We start from the raw sequence: 21,766 nt of genomic DNA on the forward strand, positions 1-21,766 counted from the left end.
CCCCCAAAAAAATAAACAAAAAAACCCCACAAAACACCAAGCCCAAACCAACAAACAAACACAAAACCCCAAACCAGCCCCACAGAAGACAGAAAATCATATCCTGGTGCAAGCATATACATTTCAGCAATAGTTTCTTCTAAGTAGCCTGCTGAATCAGGATTGAATAGTTTCTACCAGATGAGATAAAGACAACAACCTTGTTTCTGTATAGATTTTTTTTTTTACTATACATTTAAGCAAATGTTAGATCAAAATTGATTTACATTTTTGTGAAAGACATTTATTGAATACAAAAAACCCCCATTACATTCAGCCTTATTATAAATGATTACACACAAAGAAATTCGAAAAGTTTGTGAAGATTAATAGTCTAACTGGCTGAACATTTTCAGAATTCAGATCATTTATGAACCCTTATTTCTCACTGTACAATAATAAATTTCAAAAAAATACGTTTTGTCTTTCCAGCAATACTAGTCAGAGGGATTCCGTGCTCATGGCATTAATGGTAGCCCACACTTCGGCAACTATTACTTTCATGATTTTAAGTGCAGGACTTCTCATACTAGCAACAAGGTGTATAGAGAACAGAACCCTAAACAAGAAATTATGCAGAGAGTTCACTTTGATCTGAAAAGCTGTGGGCCAAAGTTCAAGACTGCAGGCTTCTAAGTACCATTGTCCATGTTGAGGCACCAAGAGTCAGGTTCAGAAGAGCTTTTCCATACAGAAGAGAGGTTAACCACACACGGCAGCGCTGCCCGATTTGGAAGCCCCGCTGTGGACTTCCACAGCTATTGAGCCTCCCAGCTACACATCTTGGACACTCACTTCTGAGATACTAGGCCATCAAGTTAAGACGCTGAAGTAAAAGATTTTTTGCAAAGTGAACTTTAGAAATTTCCCTGTAGTCTTTGGAGTGATTTCATTTACTGTGTCAAACCATTGAAACAAATGTATCTGTAGACTTTTGTATAAATGCTGAAAAGCTTAAGTATAAAACTACAGTTTAGTTTCTGTACAAGGTAAGATGGGACAAAAATGGTAAAAGCTCAACTCATATTGTAGTTGCGTGAAAAATCTGCATACCACTTTTCCTCACAGCCTCACTGCTGAACACTGACATTTCATGTCATAAATCCTAAGATAACAAGATTTAAAAAATGATTTGCACAAAAGAAATTTGAAATAACTTTATATACACAACAGGAAGCCTTTTAAAAGTACAAAAATAACATCTATATGCCAATTAGTTACCATGCTTTGACTTGCTCTCTCAGTGCCTACACATGCAAGACAGTAATCTAGATTTAGAATAATTCTGCATCTGTAGAATGTATCAGAATATAAAAGACATTAACATGTGATGTAACTTTTGTTATTTTAAGAATGGATATGTATTAAAAATATAGTTATAACGAATACTGCAATATTCCAGTCTCTGCATGTATGTGTGCAGATAAGCAGATTTCATCTTACTTGATTTTAAAATATCCTGCAAGCTAGCAATCCACACACACAAAAAAACTATGATAGTTCTAATGAATCTAGTTATATAAAGCAATTCAAAATGTACAAAAACTATAAAAAGGAATATTTATTGCCATGCATGAAATGTAAGTATGTTCAACTAAAAACTGCATCAAATGCAGGGTTGTTTTTTTTTTTTTTTAAAAAAAGATACACAAAGCAATTTACATCAACACTCTTAATCAGCAGAATCAGCTCTGACTAAATACCACAAGGGTAAGACACATTCCTTTTGCTGGTGCCTGTCAGATCTTCAAATCCATGGGAACATAAAACCAGGAATCTTCATTTCCCACAGTCAAATCAGATCATGAAATCAACTGAAAAGAGACCTGTATTAGTTTTCTCCTTTCTCTCAATCCAAGTACATACAACCTCTCCTTTTGCATCAGACTATCAGAAAAATACATTCTACTTTTGCTATCAGAAAAAACCCAAGAACATCCCCACAGCAGACAAATTGCTCTTATGCCTTTGCTGATAGTGACATGTCTGCAGAGCAGATAGACATAACTATTTCTAGATAGCTATATATCAACATCTGCAAATGAAGCCACAAGAGAAAGAAAAGTTTCTTTATTAACTCCATTAAGTGAAGCTTACTTCTCTGGTTCCATTTTAAGTTTTGGGGCAAGCAAGAGCAATGAACTTGGAAATTTTTTTACAAATTACCAACCACAGACTGAACAATAAACCCTTTGTCATGAGTACATTAGATCAGGCCTAATCTTCAGTGCAGCAAACTCAAAGGCAATATTATAACTGTGCTACCAGGACATATACAGAGGAAAGCTGGATATCTTTATCCTCTTTTGCCTTTTCTCATTGCCAGAGCTTGCAGGTCTGGAGAGCTGCATGCAACTGCACACATTGTTACCAACAAATGTATCCAGCCAGTGCATGAACTATTGCTCACTTTGCAGCCAAGGCTGTAATTTAAAGCAAATGCATAGCTTTCAGAGAGTAGAAGTCATAAACAATGATTATAGCTTTAATTTTAATTCTGCTTACCAAAGAAATTCTTAAGAGTAGCAGTGGCGTGCTAAGAAAATAGTCTGAAGTGGTTATTTTTGAAAGAGGGATACAAAGAAAGAAAAAAAAAAAAAAGCCAGAGCTCAGGTTTATCAGAGCACTAAACTTCTAATACTATACAGGAGGTTATTAAAACTAGTGTAACAGGATGCCATGCCACTTTTTGTAATAGGCTGAAAAAAAAGAAACAAAGAACCAAAACATCACAACCAAAAAACCCACTCACGCGCAAAAAAAACCCACGAAACAAAACACAAAAGAACCCAGAATGCTTTCTACATGAGAAAGTCTTTACCTCTTTGACTGTTCCTTTAATGAAGTCTTTCCTGTCAGATAAATCATAACTAGGATACTTTTCATACACCTAAAAAAAAAAAAGTAAGAAACCAAAACAAACCTTAGATTACTTTCATTTAATGTATTGTGTGAATAGAAGTAGCTTAAATGAAATTAGGGTAAAAATTGGTGTGGTACTTCTAGTATTACAACTGCCAAAATGCCCCCTGTTAATTATGGAAAGTGATAAATTTATTTTCCTATCCTTACTTTTACCCCATAGATACTCAAATACATATATTTTTTTTATGTTTGGTCACTGACTAAACTGGTACTATATTTTTTTCACATCAACAAACTGGAAAGCCTAACTTGCTACATCAAGCAAATAAAAATTCTGGAGAATTCGTCTTACATGCTCTCTAAGTAGTCAGATACCGCTGAATTAGTGTAGAAAATTAAACAAATAACAAATCCCAACACTTGTCTAGTTTTTGGTAACAAGTAAAATTGTAATTCTTTCAAGTGACTAATAAAAATCAACATATTTGAGTGCTATTCTACAACTATGCTTTGGTTAACTGGGTGGGAGAAGACCCAACAAATAAAAAATAGATGCCAACACTGACAACCAATACAGAACTTTTTGTTTCAGTATATCAAATTTCAGACTTCTCGAATTATAATAAACATGACATAACATTTGTACAGAATATAATCACAGTTTTCTCATAAGAATAACTTCTGGTTTAATTTTCTCAAGACAACTTCTTGGAAGTACCAGGAAAATAAGCATGTCAGTTATCTGACTGTAGAAAATGTCAAGGTAACAACACTGTCTGTGTTTTGGTCACTTTTCCTCACCTTTCCCTTTTCTGGCCACATGGTCCCTTCCTGACACCTGTCCTGACGATTAATGGATTCCTTGCTAAACTGATTCAACTCACAAACTCAGCTGAGAGCTGTTTATTTTTTGCTGATAGATGAGAGTTGAATGGACTCATAAAGAGAACATATGAAGAATGAGAGCAAGATGAGCAGGAGAAATGTACAGAGAGAAGGACAGAAGCTCCTGCACCATCTCAACATCTCAATTTTTTCACTTTAATACACGGCTACACATAACTAATTTTTCTTTGGAGATTTCCCTTCTAATGTTTGGTATCAGTGTTGCATAAGTTTAGATTAAAGCTCTCCCTGTTATAGCTGCTAGCAAGTAAATAAATCTATACAAAACTATTTTGTTTCTGAACCACTGTGCAGAGCACAAGCCTTCATTCCCAAACAATGATAAGTCAGTTCACAGACAACCCATTGCCTAAAAAGAGATTGCAAAATCATATTTGCTTACCTCCTTGCAAATTTGTTTCATTGTGACCTCCTCCAAGTTTGCATTGGCCAACAATTTCTTGATAGTTTCCTTAAGCTCTTCATCTGTGGGTGGTTTCTTCAGCTTTTTAATTAAAGGTTCATCATCTGAACTATCCTCAGACTCACTTTCTAAATATGAATAATAATTTGAATTGTAATAAAAGATTTTCAATTTCTCTGATTTCTTCTCCCAAAACAGAAGCCATTAAAACTTTCCCCAAACACCTGATATAGATGTTCTCCCTTAAAAGAGACATCTTGCAGACCATCCATTTAAAAACAAAGCTAATGTTATTGGTACTACATTTATTTATTAATCCACATAATTGTTGATGAATTGTCACCATACAAATCAACATGTACTCTAGAAAGTATGGGACAGATTAAACTAATCTATCAGACTAAAACAAGGTTTGTTACAACAATTCTAAATTGAGGTAGTATGGCCCTAAAAAAAGTACTTATTTACTTTAAAAAGGAGTTTGGATTTTTTTTTTCTCCAGCAGCACTGGGCAGTAGGATCTTGTAATTTTGCAATGCTGTATTACTGAACATGCTATCAGAAACACCATGGCAACAAATGAAGAGAATCATAAAGGAAATGAAGAGGCACAGGACACTTAATGATGTTTTCCAGCAGCAAAAAAAATTAGACTGAGTGACTCCAACATCCACTGAGTTCCTCTAATGCCAACAGAACAAAACTGAAAGCAAATGCCAAACAGCCTAGATAATGAGCTTATAGAAAGACCTACTTAACATTTTTATTTTTGTACTTTGAACATACACTCAAAACAGAAATGCAAGAGGAGTAAATAACTTATGAATATATTACATAACATATATGCAAAACACGTTTTTTATATATATATATATATATGTTGATGACAAAATAAAGCGTACACACACACGGCTACATTAGAAAGCCAGCAGCCAATCTGAAAATACACTGAGTTCAGCATAGGCCATTTACTCTGCTGAGAAATAAGGCTATGAAAGAAGTTGAGCATCATTCTGTGTCCAAGAATTTAACCATTCCTTTTCTTAGTACACTGACAAGGAGGGTAATTAATCTGAACTGACATCTGTGCTATAGCATGCATGTGCCCACGCGGGCATTAAATGAAGTATGTTTGCAGTATGGATATACATGGCATTACTAACTCGTACTAGAACTGTGATAGAGACATGGCTGTTTTCTCATAGAGTGCCAGACAATTTAAGGTGGCAAAGGACATCCGGAGATCATCTGGTTTAAGCTGCCCCTTGGAACAGGGCCAACATGGAGCAGGCTGCCTGGGGTCCTGCCAGTTGAGTTCTGAACACCTCCAACAACACGGATGCCACAGCTGCTCCAGGTCCCATTTCTGAGACCGCTGTCACAGCTAAGCTTTTCTTCCCCTAACGTGTAATTGCAATTTCCCTAGTGGCACCCTGTGCCTGTTGCCTCCCACCCCCTCACTGTGCACCCTCCAAGTAGAGCCTGGCCCTGCCTTCCCTGTGCTCTCCCATGTGGTAGTTGCAGACTGCAGTACCATCCCCTTTATCCATTAAAGCTGAATAAGCCTGGCTCCCTCTGTCTCCTCTCCTACACCCTGTCCTCCAGCCCCCTGGCCATCTTGGTGGCCCTGCCCTGGACTCAGTCTGCTATGTCCACACCTGTCTGGCACCAGGGAGCCCAAAGCTGGACACGGCCCTCCTGAGGCAGGCTCACAAGCGCTGACTGGGGTGTCATCATCCCTTCCCTCAACCTGCTGGCTACACGCTTGCTGCAACAGCCCTGTGTGCTGTCTGTGCTCCTTATCACAAGAGCACACTACTGAACTGGGTTCCACTTGCTGTCTGCAAGAACCATCTGCCTCTACCCAGGTGCTTTTCTGCAAAGCTGTTAAAAAAGAATCTACTGTCCCCACCTGCACTGCTGCAATCTTTTCACAGCTATTAAGGAACTCGATGTATGCATACCTTTTATGCATATTGTCAGATATGAGAAAACCAATAGTAAGAGGACACACGTAAAACCCATATCTATGTTAATTAAAAAACCACATCAGGTCAGGCTGCTGAACAAAAGACATACACAGTGGGCTATATACAACTGGATGAATTATAAGATTCATGTGAAGTAACTATAGAGGCACCAAGAGAACTTCACTAACATTGTTCCAGTAGAAGGGAGAACTAGGCTAATATTTTCAGTTTATGTGCAAATAAATAGTATATATATATATATATACACACAATATACATAGGTATATATTGTGTGTATGTGTATACACACACAAAACAGAAATTACATAAAGTACACCCAAACCCATAACTTTTAAATTAAAATTTCTGTTGCAAGGAAAGAAACATCAAGTAGCAAGCCAACAACTCACCAAATTCTATTTTCTTTCACAATTAGGTGCAAAAGCTTGCTTTGTAATAAACATCCCAGCTAAGCTAGAAGACAATCTACGATGAAACATTTAAAGCATTTACCTTTTCTAGAACTGTTCTGATTTTTTTTAGTAGTGCTGCTGTCTGCCTTCTTGACATTTGCACCCTTCACAGCCTTCTTGGTTTTGGAAGTAGTTTTTTTAGATTTTTCTCTTTTAGATGCTTTTCTAGGGGGCTATAAAGAAGAAAAACAGCAGATTAAAATGATGGTTTCAACTCAAACAATCCATATCCCTTTTCTGCAATGGAAACTGTAATTTCTTTCAATACTAACTAAATCTGCAAATCTAATTACTATATTTTACTAGCAATTTCTACCCCTATACCATAGGGGTATTACATCCACAACAAGTACTCCTACATTCTTTTAAATTTCACGTTGTCTTTCTACATGTACTCTTATGCTCAAACAGCTAGAACCTTCTGATGAACTAGTGGTTTGGTTGTGCTACAACTTTCCATTCATAACTACTTACAGGTAGCTTATAAAATCATGTCAAAGATGTTCCTTTAAAAAGGGACATAGTATGTTGCATTCAGGTACTTCTAGATCCTATAGCTCTCTAAGACTACACGTAGCTAATTATTTTTGCACTAGCTGAGAACTACATAAGCTAATCCACTATTTGGCCAGTGATCATGACTATTAAACCCCAGCAATTATTGCATTATTATCCCCCCCAAATTATTGCATTATTAACACCAATAGAAGAAATTGGGAACAAATACATAGAGTATACACATATCAGTGCACTGCATTTTTGGCACAAATCAAATGCTTGCTTAACACACAAAATCTTCAGATAGTGCTTGCAACAAGGCTGAAAGCTTTCCTCACAGAAATAAACACGGAACATTGACCAGGAATAAACCATACTTCAGAGAAAGAACATCACAAAACAGAGTAACTAACAGCAGTTACTAAGTTCATAATTTTAATTTGTATTTTAAAATGGCAGTGGAGTCAACTGAGCAAACTCTCACATGTAAACAATTAAGATTAGTTCATACAACTTAACTGCTTCTCCCATTAGTACCTGGTGCAACTCATGAAACTAGGATTTAATAAACCAGATTATGTTTATTTATTGCTCTGTTATAGTTGCACTCGCTCTGCAGTGTTAAAGGAAGGATAAAGACTTTCACTGTTGAAATTCAGAAAATGCACTCAGGGATCATCTTATTTCTATTTACATGTTTGTAGTTTCTAACTTGTCAGCTTTTGAGTTTCTGCTAAAGCTCACCCACCAGCTAAAAAGTCAGAAGTTAAACCCAGCACTCACATTTCAGCTTCTTTATAAAATTATGCCCCCTCAGCAAACAAAAATATTTCAGATATCTTTTGCTTCCAGATAACAATTTTTTTGTTTGTCTGTGCTGTTTAAGGAAAGAGTTGCAACCAAGAGACATGCAACTCTGAGGACAATCTATTCCAGCCACTCCATGTCCAAGATTCCAATGGAGCTGGGGCAGCAAAGTAGATATGCTGTCTATATCCTTCCACCTGCAGTATCTTAAAGGGTCATAAACATAATTTTTTTTTTTTAAATGCTGCAGTCTTAAAGCTGTACAAATGCAGATATTTTCCATTTCACTATTTCCTATATTCAAACTAATTTGACATCCTCATGTTTTTGTAATAATTAAGGTTTTACTCCATGCAAGTCAATTTCAGTTTCCAAAGACTTCAGTCTACTCCACTATTGCCTAGCAGTCATACTCAACTCCTACCTTCTGAAAGAAGGCAAAGAAGACCCGGATAAATCAATGGGGTTTACTTTTTTTGTTGCTGTTTCTTTGTTTGTGGGGGTTTTGTTTGTTTGCTTTTTAATAACTGAGTTCTTGAAAAATTTTCTAAAAGACAACTCCTGCCTCTGAAAGTGATATTCCTCTCCTCACAGTAGGAAGACTGTCTTGCTGAAAAGATGAACAAATATAAAATTAACTTTCAGTATTTCAGCCCTCTTTCAATTTGTCATTTGTGTGGAAATAAAAGGGCAAACTAAGAATTAAGTTTGTTTCATGGAGGCATGAGGAATTTCCTTAAACCACCTTTTAAAATTAAAATAACAGTGACAAAATAAACTTCTAAAGTTAAATAAATTGGCCTTTCAACAAAAGATTTTTGTTACTATTTTCTACAGCTCAGAGTATTTACTTAACAGCCTGTCACACTTCCACTGCAACAGACAGACTGTAACCCAAGTAAATAATGGTCTAACATCACAGCCAAAGGTCCCATAGCTTACATAAAGGATTTCCCTGGACAGCAACAGTCAACTAATTGCTGTTTGTTGCAGAGCTCTAATGAAGGCTAAAAGGGCAGTCTCATCAAAATACAGGACAGGATGGAGACTGTAGGTCCTTTTATTTATTTATTTTTTTCCCCCCTAGGCTTCAGGCACATGGACAAATCAGTGTACACTTTGTACACAAATAAGTTGTACACTCACACTGGCTCTCCATGTTTTGTATCTATTCTGTGAATAAATACAGGGCTGAAAGGGAATGCACATAGAATGGTATTTTGCATTTAAATACAAAGTTCACCTCATTTCTCTCCTACTATGCAAGGCTAAAAGAAATTTCTAAGAAAACAGTGAAGAGCAGAAAATACAGTGAGATGAGAACAATTTGGAGATTGCAGGCTTCTTTGTAAGGCTGCTTACTATTTTGCTGACTTTATCTTTGCATTTCAGGACACAGAACCCTAAAAAAGAGATTAGGACATAAAACCCATGAGAAATAGTGAACCAAAATCCAAGACCAATGCAACGAGGTAGGCGATGGATCTCTACCAAATTCAAAGTTAAAGCCTAGGTATCCAATCAAACCCTACACAGAAAAAAATGACAGACACATATTGGGAATTTTTATGAAATTACAATAATCACAAGTTGATACAAGAAATGCAACCAATTCTGTTTGAAATCCTGGCTGCCCCAAAATGACACACAGCAAATGGTTTTCTAAGGTGCACATACACAGAAAAAAACCAGAACCTTTGCCTTTTATCTTACTGATTCTCTAATACAGTAGGAAATGATGAAAATCTTGTATAAATTGCAGATGCATACCCTTTTCTTTGAAACCATTCATTCAGTTAAACATATATTATCCCGAACTCTGCATGTTCCAAGAATTACCAATTGATAACAAACACACAAGGAAAAATTGTAGACAAATGTTTTTAGCCCTGTGCTGGAAAACAAACAAATCTCGTTACCTCATCTTCACTTTCTTTTTCTTCTGAAGAGTCATCCTTTTCCTTCTTTTCATCTTCTTCACTACTGGATTCATCTGACAAGATCTCTGGGCACTTGGTGCGCTTTGCTTTTCTTGTTGTTCCAGTGCTACTGCGTTCTTTTTTGCCACCTTTGCTTGGTGTTTTTTTGGACTTCGGCAATGGCTGAAAGACAGGGGTATGTGTCATCCAAGCAGGAATACAAAAGTGAATTTTAAAAAATATAAATTCCTTGAAATCACATAAAAGAACAACAAACAAATATAGAGGTCTCTAAGCCTTGATAACAAAACCCAGGACTATTTTATGTACTACACTTAAGCCATAACATTTTGCAGTAAGCAGAAATTCATTAGAGAGAGGGAACTGAGTAAAATGAAAGTTCAGTTCTAAGCTAAACATCCCTTCCACTTTCCTAACCTAACGAATCTTCAAAGGTGGGAGATTAGGGAAGGGAAGCAAGAAAGGACAATCTAGAAGGAACCTTTTACCTACCTGTGCCCACCCAACACATAAAAGCAAGTTTTTTCTGGTAAGAAATTAGCTGACTATTCTTCTGAAGGCCTCAAGGCAGTAATTCCATCATGTCTTATGCAAAACTGCATTTTGTTGTCACTCAGTATCAATGTCGCTAAGGCAGAATGCAGACTCCTTGTTCACATCACCTACCAGTGTTTGCTAGAAATATATTTAATTTCTTGTGCAACAGTCTAACTATTTAAGTACTGCTTTTAGATTAAAAACTAAAGGTGCAAGGAGATTAATAATAGAATTTCATAGTCTTGGCAGCTGAATCTAGTGCACTAGCATATACAGTTGAAGCAAGTTCTCCTCGCCTTGAAACAAATTCAATTTTGTGATGACCAAATGGGATGACATACACTTGTCAACTTGTAGCACATGCAGGTAACATCTGACAGCTTGTTTTCCTACACTTTCATGTTTTATTTCCTGGCTTTGACACTTTATTTTTCTTGCCTATTTATTATGCATATTCCCCTCCATTCATGCACAAAATAGAAACTACTTACGGTATTTGGGTATGGATTATCCCTAATTAGTTTTAGGTGTTGACCACATTTTTGTGCATTAACAGTGTATAATGTGCGCACTTACATGTAAGCACACAGTTTCTAAATCCTTACCCCATTATGGATGCCTGCACTAGAGCTACTCTCAAGAAGCCATTGCTAACTTCAGTAAGTTAGAACAGTAATTGTATCACCACTTGTAACAAGCAAATAAGGAATAGAGACAACTGCATTTTTCATCGGAACAGAGCTATAAAAGTAAGCATAAAAACCTGCCTCTCACCTTGCCTGAAGATTTTGGGTGCATTAAGAAGTTTAAGATCCTGGTTACCAGCTCACTATTAACTCCCGATCTTTCCAAGTCGAGAACTTCACAGATACTTTTCAACATTGCATTTCTAAATCTAGAAAGAAAAAAAGGAAAAAAAGATTCAGCATCATATCCTAAACAGTTGTTCAACACTTGACTGCTAGAAACTGCTAACTGGTTTGTGTTTGCAACCTGACAATAGACATGAATATACTAGCTTGTTTCCAGTCTTCACTATAGTTAAGAACCACCACCGTATTACGTAAAGCAAATTTTTAAAAAAATTCCCAAATCCACATGTGTGTAAAGTAGGATATATTTTAAAAAGTTACAGAGACTTAGGAAAAATATCTTCCCTGGAATCTCTCCTAATCTACCACACTAGAAAGAATCAGTTTTGGAAAACAAATCCAATGGGTACAAGACTTGAACTCTCAGGGGTTCTCCCTTTATTTTCTCTGTTTCCTTACCCTTTTATGGAAGCACTTCTTATGAAGACAGAAGATTAAGAGAAATTCTGACATCCATCCCCTTTACTGCAAAAGGATCTTGAACCAATTGTCCCGCTTTATCATTTATACTACCAGTATTGAAAAAAAGTGGAAAGAATGTGTCAAGAATGTGTCACCTTCCTTTAAATGCTTATGCTTTCTTCACTCATTTTGTACAATGCTGCCTGAAAAGTGGATTTCATTGTCTGGCCACTTTTCACAAGTATCATAGCTACTTCTGGTAATCAAAAGAAACTTACTTTTCATTGTTTATTTAAAAAGTCAGTGCAACTGTTTCATGGTAGCCTACAACTTCTCTAAAGTAGCATTTAATTTCAGATTGTCTCTTTAAACTCTCAGACTTTTAAGTGGGCAGAACAACTTTGTTCTCTCATGTTTTAAGGCATGGGAACAGGAAATCTGAACTGGTTTGGTGCACCTCCCTGCCTCAAAGCATAATTAATCCATCATTCTTGCAACAATTAAGTCAAATCTTTCAATCACTTTTCTAAACAAGGTTACAAAAAAAATTTGTGCAATCTTAACATGAAGAAAGCCTTCCTGTTTAGCTTTTGGAGATATCTTACAAGTATTCAGTGTATTCTAGCAGAATCAAAAGTCAGTTAAAAAAAAAAAAGGCACATTTGAAAAGACAATACTTTATAGAGTTAAAACCACTTAACTTGTTAACAGATTTTAAAACTGCATAACCTCCAAGTTTCTGTTTCAGACCTTCAAGAGCTGGTATACTGAATTTAGAATTTTATGGTTCTATTGCGGCTTTAACTAAAATTCCCTATGACTTGTGTTACACGTGGCATTTGTCCTTGTATTTTAACTTAAGTTAGAACTAATACATACAAAGAATAAACATCAACTCCCAAATCCTTTCGTATTTTTAATGCTTTGAAGATATATCTGCAAGTAACAGCAAATATAATGTACTAAGTACTAAATTGCCATTCAAGTGTGGAATAAACAAGTGCACACAAGTTTTGAGTTGGTAACTTCGATAGCAAGTAGTTTTGACTTACAAAATCCAAGAATCTAATCCACATAGCAACCTCAACCCTTTCTTTTTAGTTTACAGCCTGAACAGTATGATTCTGCAAAATGAATTTTGTCCTTTGCTCATCTTGTTCAATGCTATTAAATCATGACGACATGCAAGGGCACAGTGTGGGCAGAAATCAACCATGTAGTCAGAATAAATTAAAGATCAGCAGTGTTTCATCCATAGCTGTCCACAGTACCTGAACTTACCACGGTAACACAAAGACACAGGGCTCAGCTCCTTGATGCAAGAGTAACATTGCAACCACTTTTCAGAATATTTGCTGAAGACTGAAGGGTAACAAACTTAACCTAGCAGTTCTTTCATATGGTAAACATGAAAGAAAAAAAAGTGCAAAAATACTTTATTTTGTAACCATTTGTAGATAAGGAGAAACATTATACAATTAAACCTGTGGGAAAGAGTCAAAATCCCCATCTTGAGACAGTTTGTCTTGTAGAGTCACATGTATTTGACAAACTCTATTCCTAGAAAACTGCGTATTTGAGGAAGGAAGACTTGCAAATTCCAAATTCTGGAAGCTTTCCCACTATCAACAAACTGATACTAAAAAATGTATTTATAATCACTTGTGTGGAAGTTATTAGTTCTTTTATTTGTTGCAACTATCTGCGCAAATATGCAAGGGTATCTTTAAACCCTTTCAGTCAAAACCAAGTTGCAGCAGCTTCTCCTGTTAATAGAGAAGCTGCTTATGTAGGGAGACAGTAAAAAAAGGAATAAAAAAAGACAGAAAGGAAAAAAAAGATTTGTTAGACTAATTGCTCCAGCAATTGTAGGAATAAGGCTGTATGTTTAATATACAATAAGCAGAAATGGCTTCGATTCTGAAAAAGGAATGTTTTGAGGCACAGAAGAATGCAAGTTCGCACCATGAATAGAGCACAATGTATTCACAACACTACGCTTGCCCCAGGGAAATAACATTTTCCTTTCACTTAGCAGAAGAATCTGCTAGTTAGCATGCAACAGTTCAAGCCAGGACTGCAGGAATTGTGAATAAAATAGTCACAATTTAACTATTTTTAATACATTTCAAGTTGTCTTAAGGACATCAGTATGTTTGATCAAAATGAGCTCAGAAACAGATCACAGAGCTCTAGGCAACAGTCACTCATCTTAAAAGCTTAAATTTAATCTGAAGTAAAATTTTGAAAATAAAAAGGAATGTATAGCATGAGTCAATCTATGCTAAGTAGCAACAGAGATCATTACTTTTTTAACATTTCTTCCTTCTTTTTGTATTGGTCACTTCCTTTTTCAAATGGGAATCCGCTGAACTGACCCACATTCTTCTTTAGGGAAGCAACCTAGGACAGAATGCACAGATTACTTTCCACTGCAAGTAGTTTAAAAGATTTCATCCAATTACCTTTGTTAACTTTTCATACAAGAAAAATCTATTCTAGCACTTCGCTTTCTGTTGACAGTAAGTTATGTACCCTTTAAGTTACAGCCTGGATTATGCCTTATCTAGCTCGTGACAGCCAAACTACAACAATTAAGTTCTTGTGATCTTGCTACTTTTAATAACTTACCAAATAAAATCACCTGCCATTTCAAGCTTGCTTAGAACATACTGCATGGTTATTTACAGCTTTGCACTACTATGATCATATGAAGCTTGTTGCATGTTTTGTACGATGTAATTTGTTATAGAACAGTACATTTTATTTTTACTATAATCTGCTTTAGCAGATTTACTTTGTTTGCTTTTCTACATAGGACCATGACTGTACTTCTGAACTTTTTCTTTAGTGTGACCAATTTTTGCATTTATATACCACCCAATTTGCAAATCCTACTGTTACACCTGCAGTCTGAACAGGCTGAACTTTCATTGCAACAGCCCTCGTAACGGGAAAATTGCTCCCATCAAGATCCCAAATACATTAAGTTGTTTGTTTTCACTGCATCTCCTTTTACAAAAAAAAAAAAAAAAAAAAAAAAAAGAAACAAGGTTTAAAAATATCCCCAAATCTTTTATTCTTCTGAGATCTTTCTAATACTATCAAGAATAATTTGAACTCACTTTCAATAGTTCTACAAATTTTGTTCCTGGTGTTTCTCCACCAGTTTATAATTTTACCAAAGCTAAGCTCCTTTTCCAAAGGTAATTATCTTTGTCCAGCATCTAAAGAAAATTGGCAGATGGTATTGGTATGTTTTATTAAAAATGTTAATTAAGATCCAAAGCACACACACAATGTGCATACAAGACAACGTCTGATCTTGACTGTATTCAACACCATTCTGAGCTCTCAACAATTCTGATTCAATATAGTTTGGGATGAAACCATACTGATAACTTTCTAAACTGAATGTATTTTGAAGCAAATAAATATCTTATCTTTGGACTCAAACCACTGCAATGCTGCAGCAACCTAGCTGGACTCTCCAACAGGTCTATGTCCAAAAGGCTAAATATTGGAGAGCAGAGTAAATGTGGGGTGGAACTGCAACCAAATAAGCAGTGTGGGAGGGAAGGGTGACAGCTGTGTTTCAATAGCAGTTGTGTCTAATTAGTATGACTTAGGAGTGTTAAATATCAACTTACAGTTGTATCATTTGTACTTAATTATGCAACTGCAAATAGCAATGTGTTTATTTGTTGATTAGATTATTTATTAATTATCTTAATATTCAATAATAACAGTATCATTGAGTTGTTAAGTTTCTTAGTAGTGTGTCACACAATCAATACACAATACAGTCTCTTAAATCATTTATGTTTCAGATCTGCAATCTAAAATGGGAAAAATGGAGTCTGAAATAATGGTATCTCAGTACCTCCATCTAAAGATGGTAGAAAAGTGTTACTAGTTTCATGAAGCATAAATCGACGCAGTTTGATGACTTCCACAGTAAAGCTACTTATATCAGAAAACTACACGTTTCTGTCATGGTATTTTTCCTATCAAACAATTACATCACACTGCAGAATAATCCAAAAGTTTGCAAAACTGTATGCACCAAGTCAGAAATTATCTAGTCTGGTTTATTGCTACACTGAATAAATAGCATTATTTACAGAAGTGGGTTTTAACTAACATATACTGTTCTTCTTCTGAATACTTGAGGTAACAGATCTTCCTCTGCCACTTAAACAAGCACTGCATTTGCAGCAGTGGTGTGAGATATTACAGCTAGCATGTATCTGTACTATTCAGTTCCTGGTTTCTGTGCTTGCGGTTCAAGCTTCCAAAATACAAAAAGACTAAAGCCAAATTCCTATAAATATTGTAAGTGTACTGAAATAGTAAAAATTAATCTGCCTTAATTTCTCTACACCCATCTTATTTCTCTTAGCAAGGAAAATGGGTCATATTTACTCTGAAATGTAAAGGGTGATCACTGATACATAAAAGGCTCCAAGAAAGGTTTGCTATTTTGTTTTCTCCAAGTTTCATCGCTAAATACAAAAGCAAACATGCCAGTTTTTAGCTAATATTTTAATTGTCCTAGGTAAATGTGACAAAATACACTATCAATATTTTATATATAATGTAGTTTTACTTTCTACTGCTTTGTGCAAACTATACGAGAAAATGACTAGGTAAGTAGTAATGTGTTAAAACCCACTAATAGGTTTCAAACATGAAAGAAAGTACCAAGAAAAAGCTATGTTGAAGAAAATAATTACATGGAGTATTTTGACTATAATCTGCATGTCAGCAGCTTTTGGCATGTGAACCATAGATTATTTCCAACTCATTCTCATAAGGTAAACCAGCCCTCCACCCACTAAAAAAAAAAAAAAATCAAATTGGGGGAAAAAAAAAATATATATATATATATATATATATATCTATGTTCAAGTAGACTTACAATTCAGTACACATTTCCATAGGCTATTTATAGGAAGAGTACTTTACAGGAGTTAGAAAAACTACGAGCTTGCTCAACTGGTCCTGCAATATTTGTTTTCCAATTAGTTTGTAATAAATGACACTTAAGTATACCCATACGTGCAAATGTAAAAACCTATACTACAAACATTTTCACTATGGATGAGAACTAATAGATATACAAGATTGATTTTAAGTTCTTACAGTGCCTGGCCTGTTGTAGAGGAGTTTATGCAGATTCCTAAGTTCATCGGTCTTCTTTTTACTCAGAAAGAACTGTATCCTTTCAATTTCACATAGTTTTTGTCCTTTTCCTGAAACAGTTAAAATCAATTATGCAATTCACCACATTCATGTTTACCTATGTGTTTATAACTTCAAATATCTACTGTTTTTTAAAAAGGCAAAGAAGTTATTTCAGAATAGCATCAGACGTTATAACAGGTCAAACATTAAGCAGGCCTTTTCCTATCAATTAGACATCCTGACAGTCTCTTTATCTTCCTTACTTTATACTACATAGATCAGGATACAAGGACCTGGCATTTATTTTTTTCTAGCTGCGCTTGCCTTGGTTCATGGCAGCTAGGTACTGAAAATCCTTAAAATTATATAGCTTTTCCGGTTTAAACTGATGTGACAGAATAAAAAGAGGGTTTTCACATAATTATAATAGCTTTACTATGTTAAAATGGATCATGACTCTTAAGTTAGGTCTCATCTAAAACAAACAAATCTGATCTTTTAAGAGGTTTTATTATCATTCCCAACACAGAATTCTTATGTGAGTGGACAAGCTTACCTGGTGTAATTGTAAAAGGTTCCTTTTGCAACGAGGACACTTGCATGGTCAGTCGGTCTACCTTCTTTTTCTCCCTTTTTCCTTCAACAATGAGACTCTTTTCTGCAAAAGACAGATTCCACTACATGAGCAGATTCAACTGTAATGACAGGCAATACAACACCGTATCTGCAGCACTGTCTTTTTAGAATCACATTGTTCTCCATCTTGGAGATTGCAGCACTATGTCTTTTTAGAATCACATCCCTTCTCTCTCTTCACTGCCTTTCTGAGGTACAGAACTGATACTGTTTGCATAGTGTCCTTCTGGGATGCTCCAGCCTCTATACACACAGCTCTACTTCAGCTCTCTCAGGGAGAATATTAATACTTCTACCAGATGTGTAAAAGGAGAGTCCAGCATGGCTGTAGACACTTCCCACTGCTGCATTGGAGGACACACATGTATCAGCAGGAGAGGCAGAAGCAAAAGCACAATGGGACTGTACAACATCTCACAGGGCTACGCAGTTCAGCATGCTGCAGGGAACAATACAAGTATCACAAATAACACAAAAATTCTACTCCCAGTAATTCTGGCACTACTTAGTAATGAATACATTTAGATTGTTTTATGTATACAATGCACATCACTAATTTAATGATGCCATGTCAGGAGAGAAACTCAAAGCTTCACCTAAACATTTCATTCTAAAATACTTGACTTCAAATCAAACTATTCTTAGCACGAAACTGGCTTTAAAATCTGAAAGCAGCTTCAAAATCTGTATGAACATAATCAAAACTGGACATGTATCTGATGAAAACAGAGTAGAACATACTTGTGTGTACACAGGAAACAGTTGTTTCTAAAAATATAATCCTAATTATTCTAGTTTCCCAAAGAGCATAACCTCTTTTCTTTCTACCTTTCCTAAAGACAAACTTCAAACTCTTTTAAGGATCCAAGACGACCTATGACTTAGTTTTCACTGTGCCATACTGCAGCTCTGTTTGCCTGGATGCTTTCAATTGTAAAACAAGCGCCTAGAGATTTCACAATGGAAATTAACATTTTTGCATAGAAGTTGCTTCATCACATATTTAATTCCTTGACTACCCTCTTCAATCACATGCCACAACACAAAAACCTACCTTGCTTGCTCATCCTATATCACCATGATTTTTATTGAAAAAATTAGTCAAACAAAATACCCGCCCCCCCCCCATATAATTGAATTTTGGTACCCACTAAATTAATTCACAGTAGTTAAGCAAAGACATCTGTATTGTTTCCAAAGCTACTGCACAGACTTTGAGTTTCTCTGTTTTTGAAAACATGGATCACTTCAGAATGTTATTGGCAAAAAGGTTTGTTTTTCTTCTTTCAATATGCATTTTTGTACAAATAATTTGATAAAGGATGCTCCCTCTTATAATCATCTAGTAGTTTATACAACAAAAACGAACCCTAGTGTAGGAATCCAGAATGCTGGCAATTCCTTCAATCTTTTTTAAAGAACACCAGTATTGTTGTTTCCAGTGTTGCCTGTTATAGTCTACTGGAAATTGATTTATGACCCTTGAAATAGATGTACCATGGAATCTCCTAAACAGTAATTATACAATTAGCCAAGACAACAGGTGACTGCATTCAGTAAATTTGTTGGGTTTTTTGGGGTTTTTTTTAAAGGACAACTTATGTGGTAGAAAAACATGTACCCTTTTCTTCCTCCTCCTCTTCCTCTTCTTCTTCATCCTCATCACTTTCCCCAGCTTTGTTTTCTGTTTCAGGTTGTTTCTCATCTGCTTTTTCAGATGACATTGTATCTTCTTTTGATGAAACAACAGAAGACATGGTGTATGGTTCTGTAAAAAGCAGTCAGAGAAGCCATAATCAATACAGCATTATATGTGAAAAATAGAGGAATCTTACTTTAAAAAAAAAATCATCTTGTATGGAAAAAGTAATGTCATAGGGCTCATATTGCAATTGTTCATATTCTTTAAGACACTAAAGTATTCTGCATACACACAATACATAAATTTTTTCAGGAGGAGTTGCCATCCCTAGCCTGTTTAAAAACTAGCCTGTTTAAAAACAGTTTAAAAGGTTGTCAATGCTTTCCACATACAAATCTTCAAGCTCACTTTGTGAAGCATTCAGAAACAGCCACTTAAAGCTGATGCTGTTCTCTATTAAGAACTGTGATGTTTTAAGATATGACAATTTTAGTGCACTATATATAAACCAAATAGTTATTTCTGATCACAGGTAACTATGCATACAAGTTTGCTAATAACTTAGACAAGCTACATATTTAGGTGGAAAATAAGAATGAAAAAATAGAAGTTATGAGTAATTTGGGAAAAATTAGCACTGCTTTCAGAATTCAATAGCTGTGACATCTTAGAGCTTGGGAATGCTTTTTGTTTTTAAACTGCAGATCTACTACAAAAAAGAATAAACACTTCATACTTAGCATATCTAAGAGGAGTCTTTTCTTAGCATTTGAAGTGGCTTAAACATCAAAATTAAAATATACTGCTTCAGTGAGTATCATTTCCCTGATGACAGAGAATGTCTATCTAACAAAGAAAGATAACCATACCTGTTCAGTTTATAAAAATTCTGGTTATCAAAATCTTTCACTCTTTACAGATCTGGAACAAAATACAGCACCAGTTGTATAAGCCCTTGTGGAAAAAATACCACATGATATTGATATTAAAGCCAATATTATCTGCCAGAGGTCAGACTCAATAACCAGCAATGAAATCAACTGCTTATGTGCAACATTAGCAGGTGCCAGAGAAGAGAAGCACTCCAAGTGACGGAAAACATGAGTTTAGTCAGAGGAAAAAGAAATTTTACTACTCTTTGCTAAGTCACTGGGAAAAAAAAAAAAATCTCTGTCAGGGTATTACATGACATATGACACAAAAAAGTAATCCGACATTTTCACGACATTACTCTCTGAATTTCACTTGTCCACACAAGTGTAAAAACAATAAAGTTAATATATGTTGTTTTTCCGTCTCCTTCCAATAAGAGCAGGAGGGAAATAGGAAAGTAAAATATTTTTTTGCATTTTAGCAAACAAGCCGGTGAGGACGACTTGCTTAAGGAAAACGGTACCGGAATCCACCTTCCAGAAGACTTAAATCGAGATTATTTTGGGAGGGTAGAGGGTATCTCGCAAGTCGCAGGGATCCTTGTGCGCAACAGCCCCTCCCACCCTCGTCCAGCACTCCTCAGACACGGACTCGCCACCTGTCCCCTTCTCGACTTGCGAGCGGGCGGCCGGGAGAGCGATGCTGACGGGCAGCGCCAAGGAGCAGGGCAGCAGGGGCAGTGGCGAGCGCCAACCTCCTCCCCGAACCGGCGGGCAGCGGGACCGTTCCGCCCCGCTCCCGCCGCAGGGCAGGACAGCGCGCCCAGGGAACACCGACCTCAAGCGGCAAACACAGCCCGCCGCCCCGCCGAGGCCTGGCAGGGAGGCGGCCCCCGTGGGCCGCTGACAAGTGGCTCGGGCACACGGCGACCCCCCAGCGGGAGAGGAGCCCGGCGGCGCAGCGGCTCCGTTTCATTCTCCCCCCGCCCCGCGCTTCACTGGGCCGGCCCGGCCGCGGCGAGGAGGGACGGGGGAAGGCGGGAGCGCCCTCTCCGGCGCCGTTACGGCCATGGCGGCAAGACCCACCTCAGCTTGAGCCCCGGCTTCTGGCTCCTTCCTCGGATACGCCTGCGGCAGCAGCGACAGCGGGAGACGACAGTTACCGGAGGAGGGAGAGGGTGTGGGGAGGGGGCGGGGCGGGGCCGGGCGCCCCGGCGCACAGCGACACACACACCCCCCGAGGCGCGGGCTCCGCGGCCGGTCACACTCGCTCTTGTCTCCCGGAATCAACAAGGTTTTCAAAATGGCGGGTTCTCGGACGGGGAGAAGGAAGCGGGAAGTCGGCGTCCAATCAGCGTCCCGCAGCACGGCCGGCGCGGTGAGGCGGCGGCAGGGGAGGGGAGGAGAGGGTGCGCGCGCGCGCGCTAAGGGAGGGTTTGTTGTGGCGGGTGTGGGGACGTGCGCCCGCTCTGCGGTGACGTCAGACGGCTCGCGGCGCGGGGAGGCAGCGCGCGCCTCCGGTGGGGGCCGTTATGTCAGTTGGAGAGGAGAGTGGGTGTGCGTGAGCGGCCGCTCCGCTGCCGTTACCGCCGCCGCGGATACTGGTTCAAAGCGCCCTTTCCTTCCCGTGCGCTGTTGCAGTCGTGCTTCTTGGTTCCCGTGCCGGATGGAAGGGGCTTGGCGGCTCTTATTTACTGTAACAGCCGCGTCTCCCTCC

General features: G+C 37.4%; 1 protein-coding gene across 2 annotated transcripts; it reads right to left on the reverse strand.

Annotated features, from left to right (window-relative positions):
• Nucleotides 1–1,181: 1,181 nt before the first annotated feature.
• DEK (DEK proto-oncogene) lies at nucleotides 1,182–21,371 on the reverse strand. 2 transcript variants are annotated; one of them, XM_082046890.1, is made up of 12 exons: nucleotides 21,136–21,371; nucleotides 20,047–20,098; nucleotides 19,157–19,303; nucleotides 17,456–17,557; nucleotides 16,858–16,967; nucleotides 14,021–14,115; nucleotides 11,213–11,333; nucleotides 9,881–10,063; nucleotides 6,697–6,829; nucleotides 4,193–4,341; nucleotides 2,861–2,929; nucleotides 1,182–1,853 (listed from the first exon to the last, which is right to left on the reverse strand). In XM_082046890.1, the coding sequence occupies exons 3-12, from the start codon at nucleotides 19,290–19,292 to the stop codon at nucleotides 1,842–1,844; spliced, it is 1,110 nt and encodes a 369-aa protein (XP_081903016.1). In that variant the 5' UTR covers nucleotides 19,293–19,303; nucleotides 20,047–20,098; nucleotides 21,136–21,371; the 3' UTR covers nucleotides 1,182–1,841. The 2 variants fall into 2 exon arrangements, with proteins under 2 accessions (XP_081903016.1, XP_081903015.1); XM_082046889.1 differs by lacking the exon at nucleotides 20,047–20,098 and having other exon boundaries at nucleotides 21,136–21,370.
• Between the last annotated feature and the right edge of the window lie 395 nt (nucleotides 21,372–21,766).

The sequence above is a fragment of the Streptopelia decaocto genome (assembly GCF_964273445.1).
Source record: "Streptopelia decaocto genome assembly, chromosome: 2".
In the NCBI taxonomy this organism is placed as follows: Eukaryota; Metazoa; Chordata; class Aves; order Columbiformes; family Columbidae; genus Streptopelia; species Streptopelia decaocto.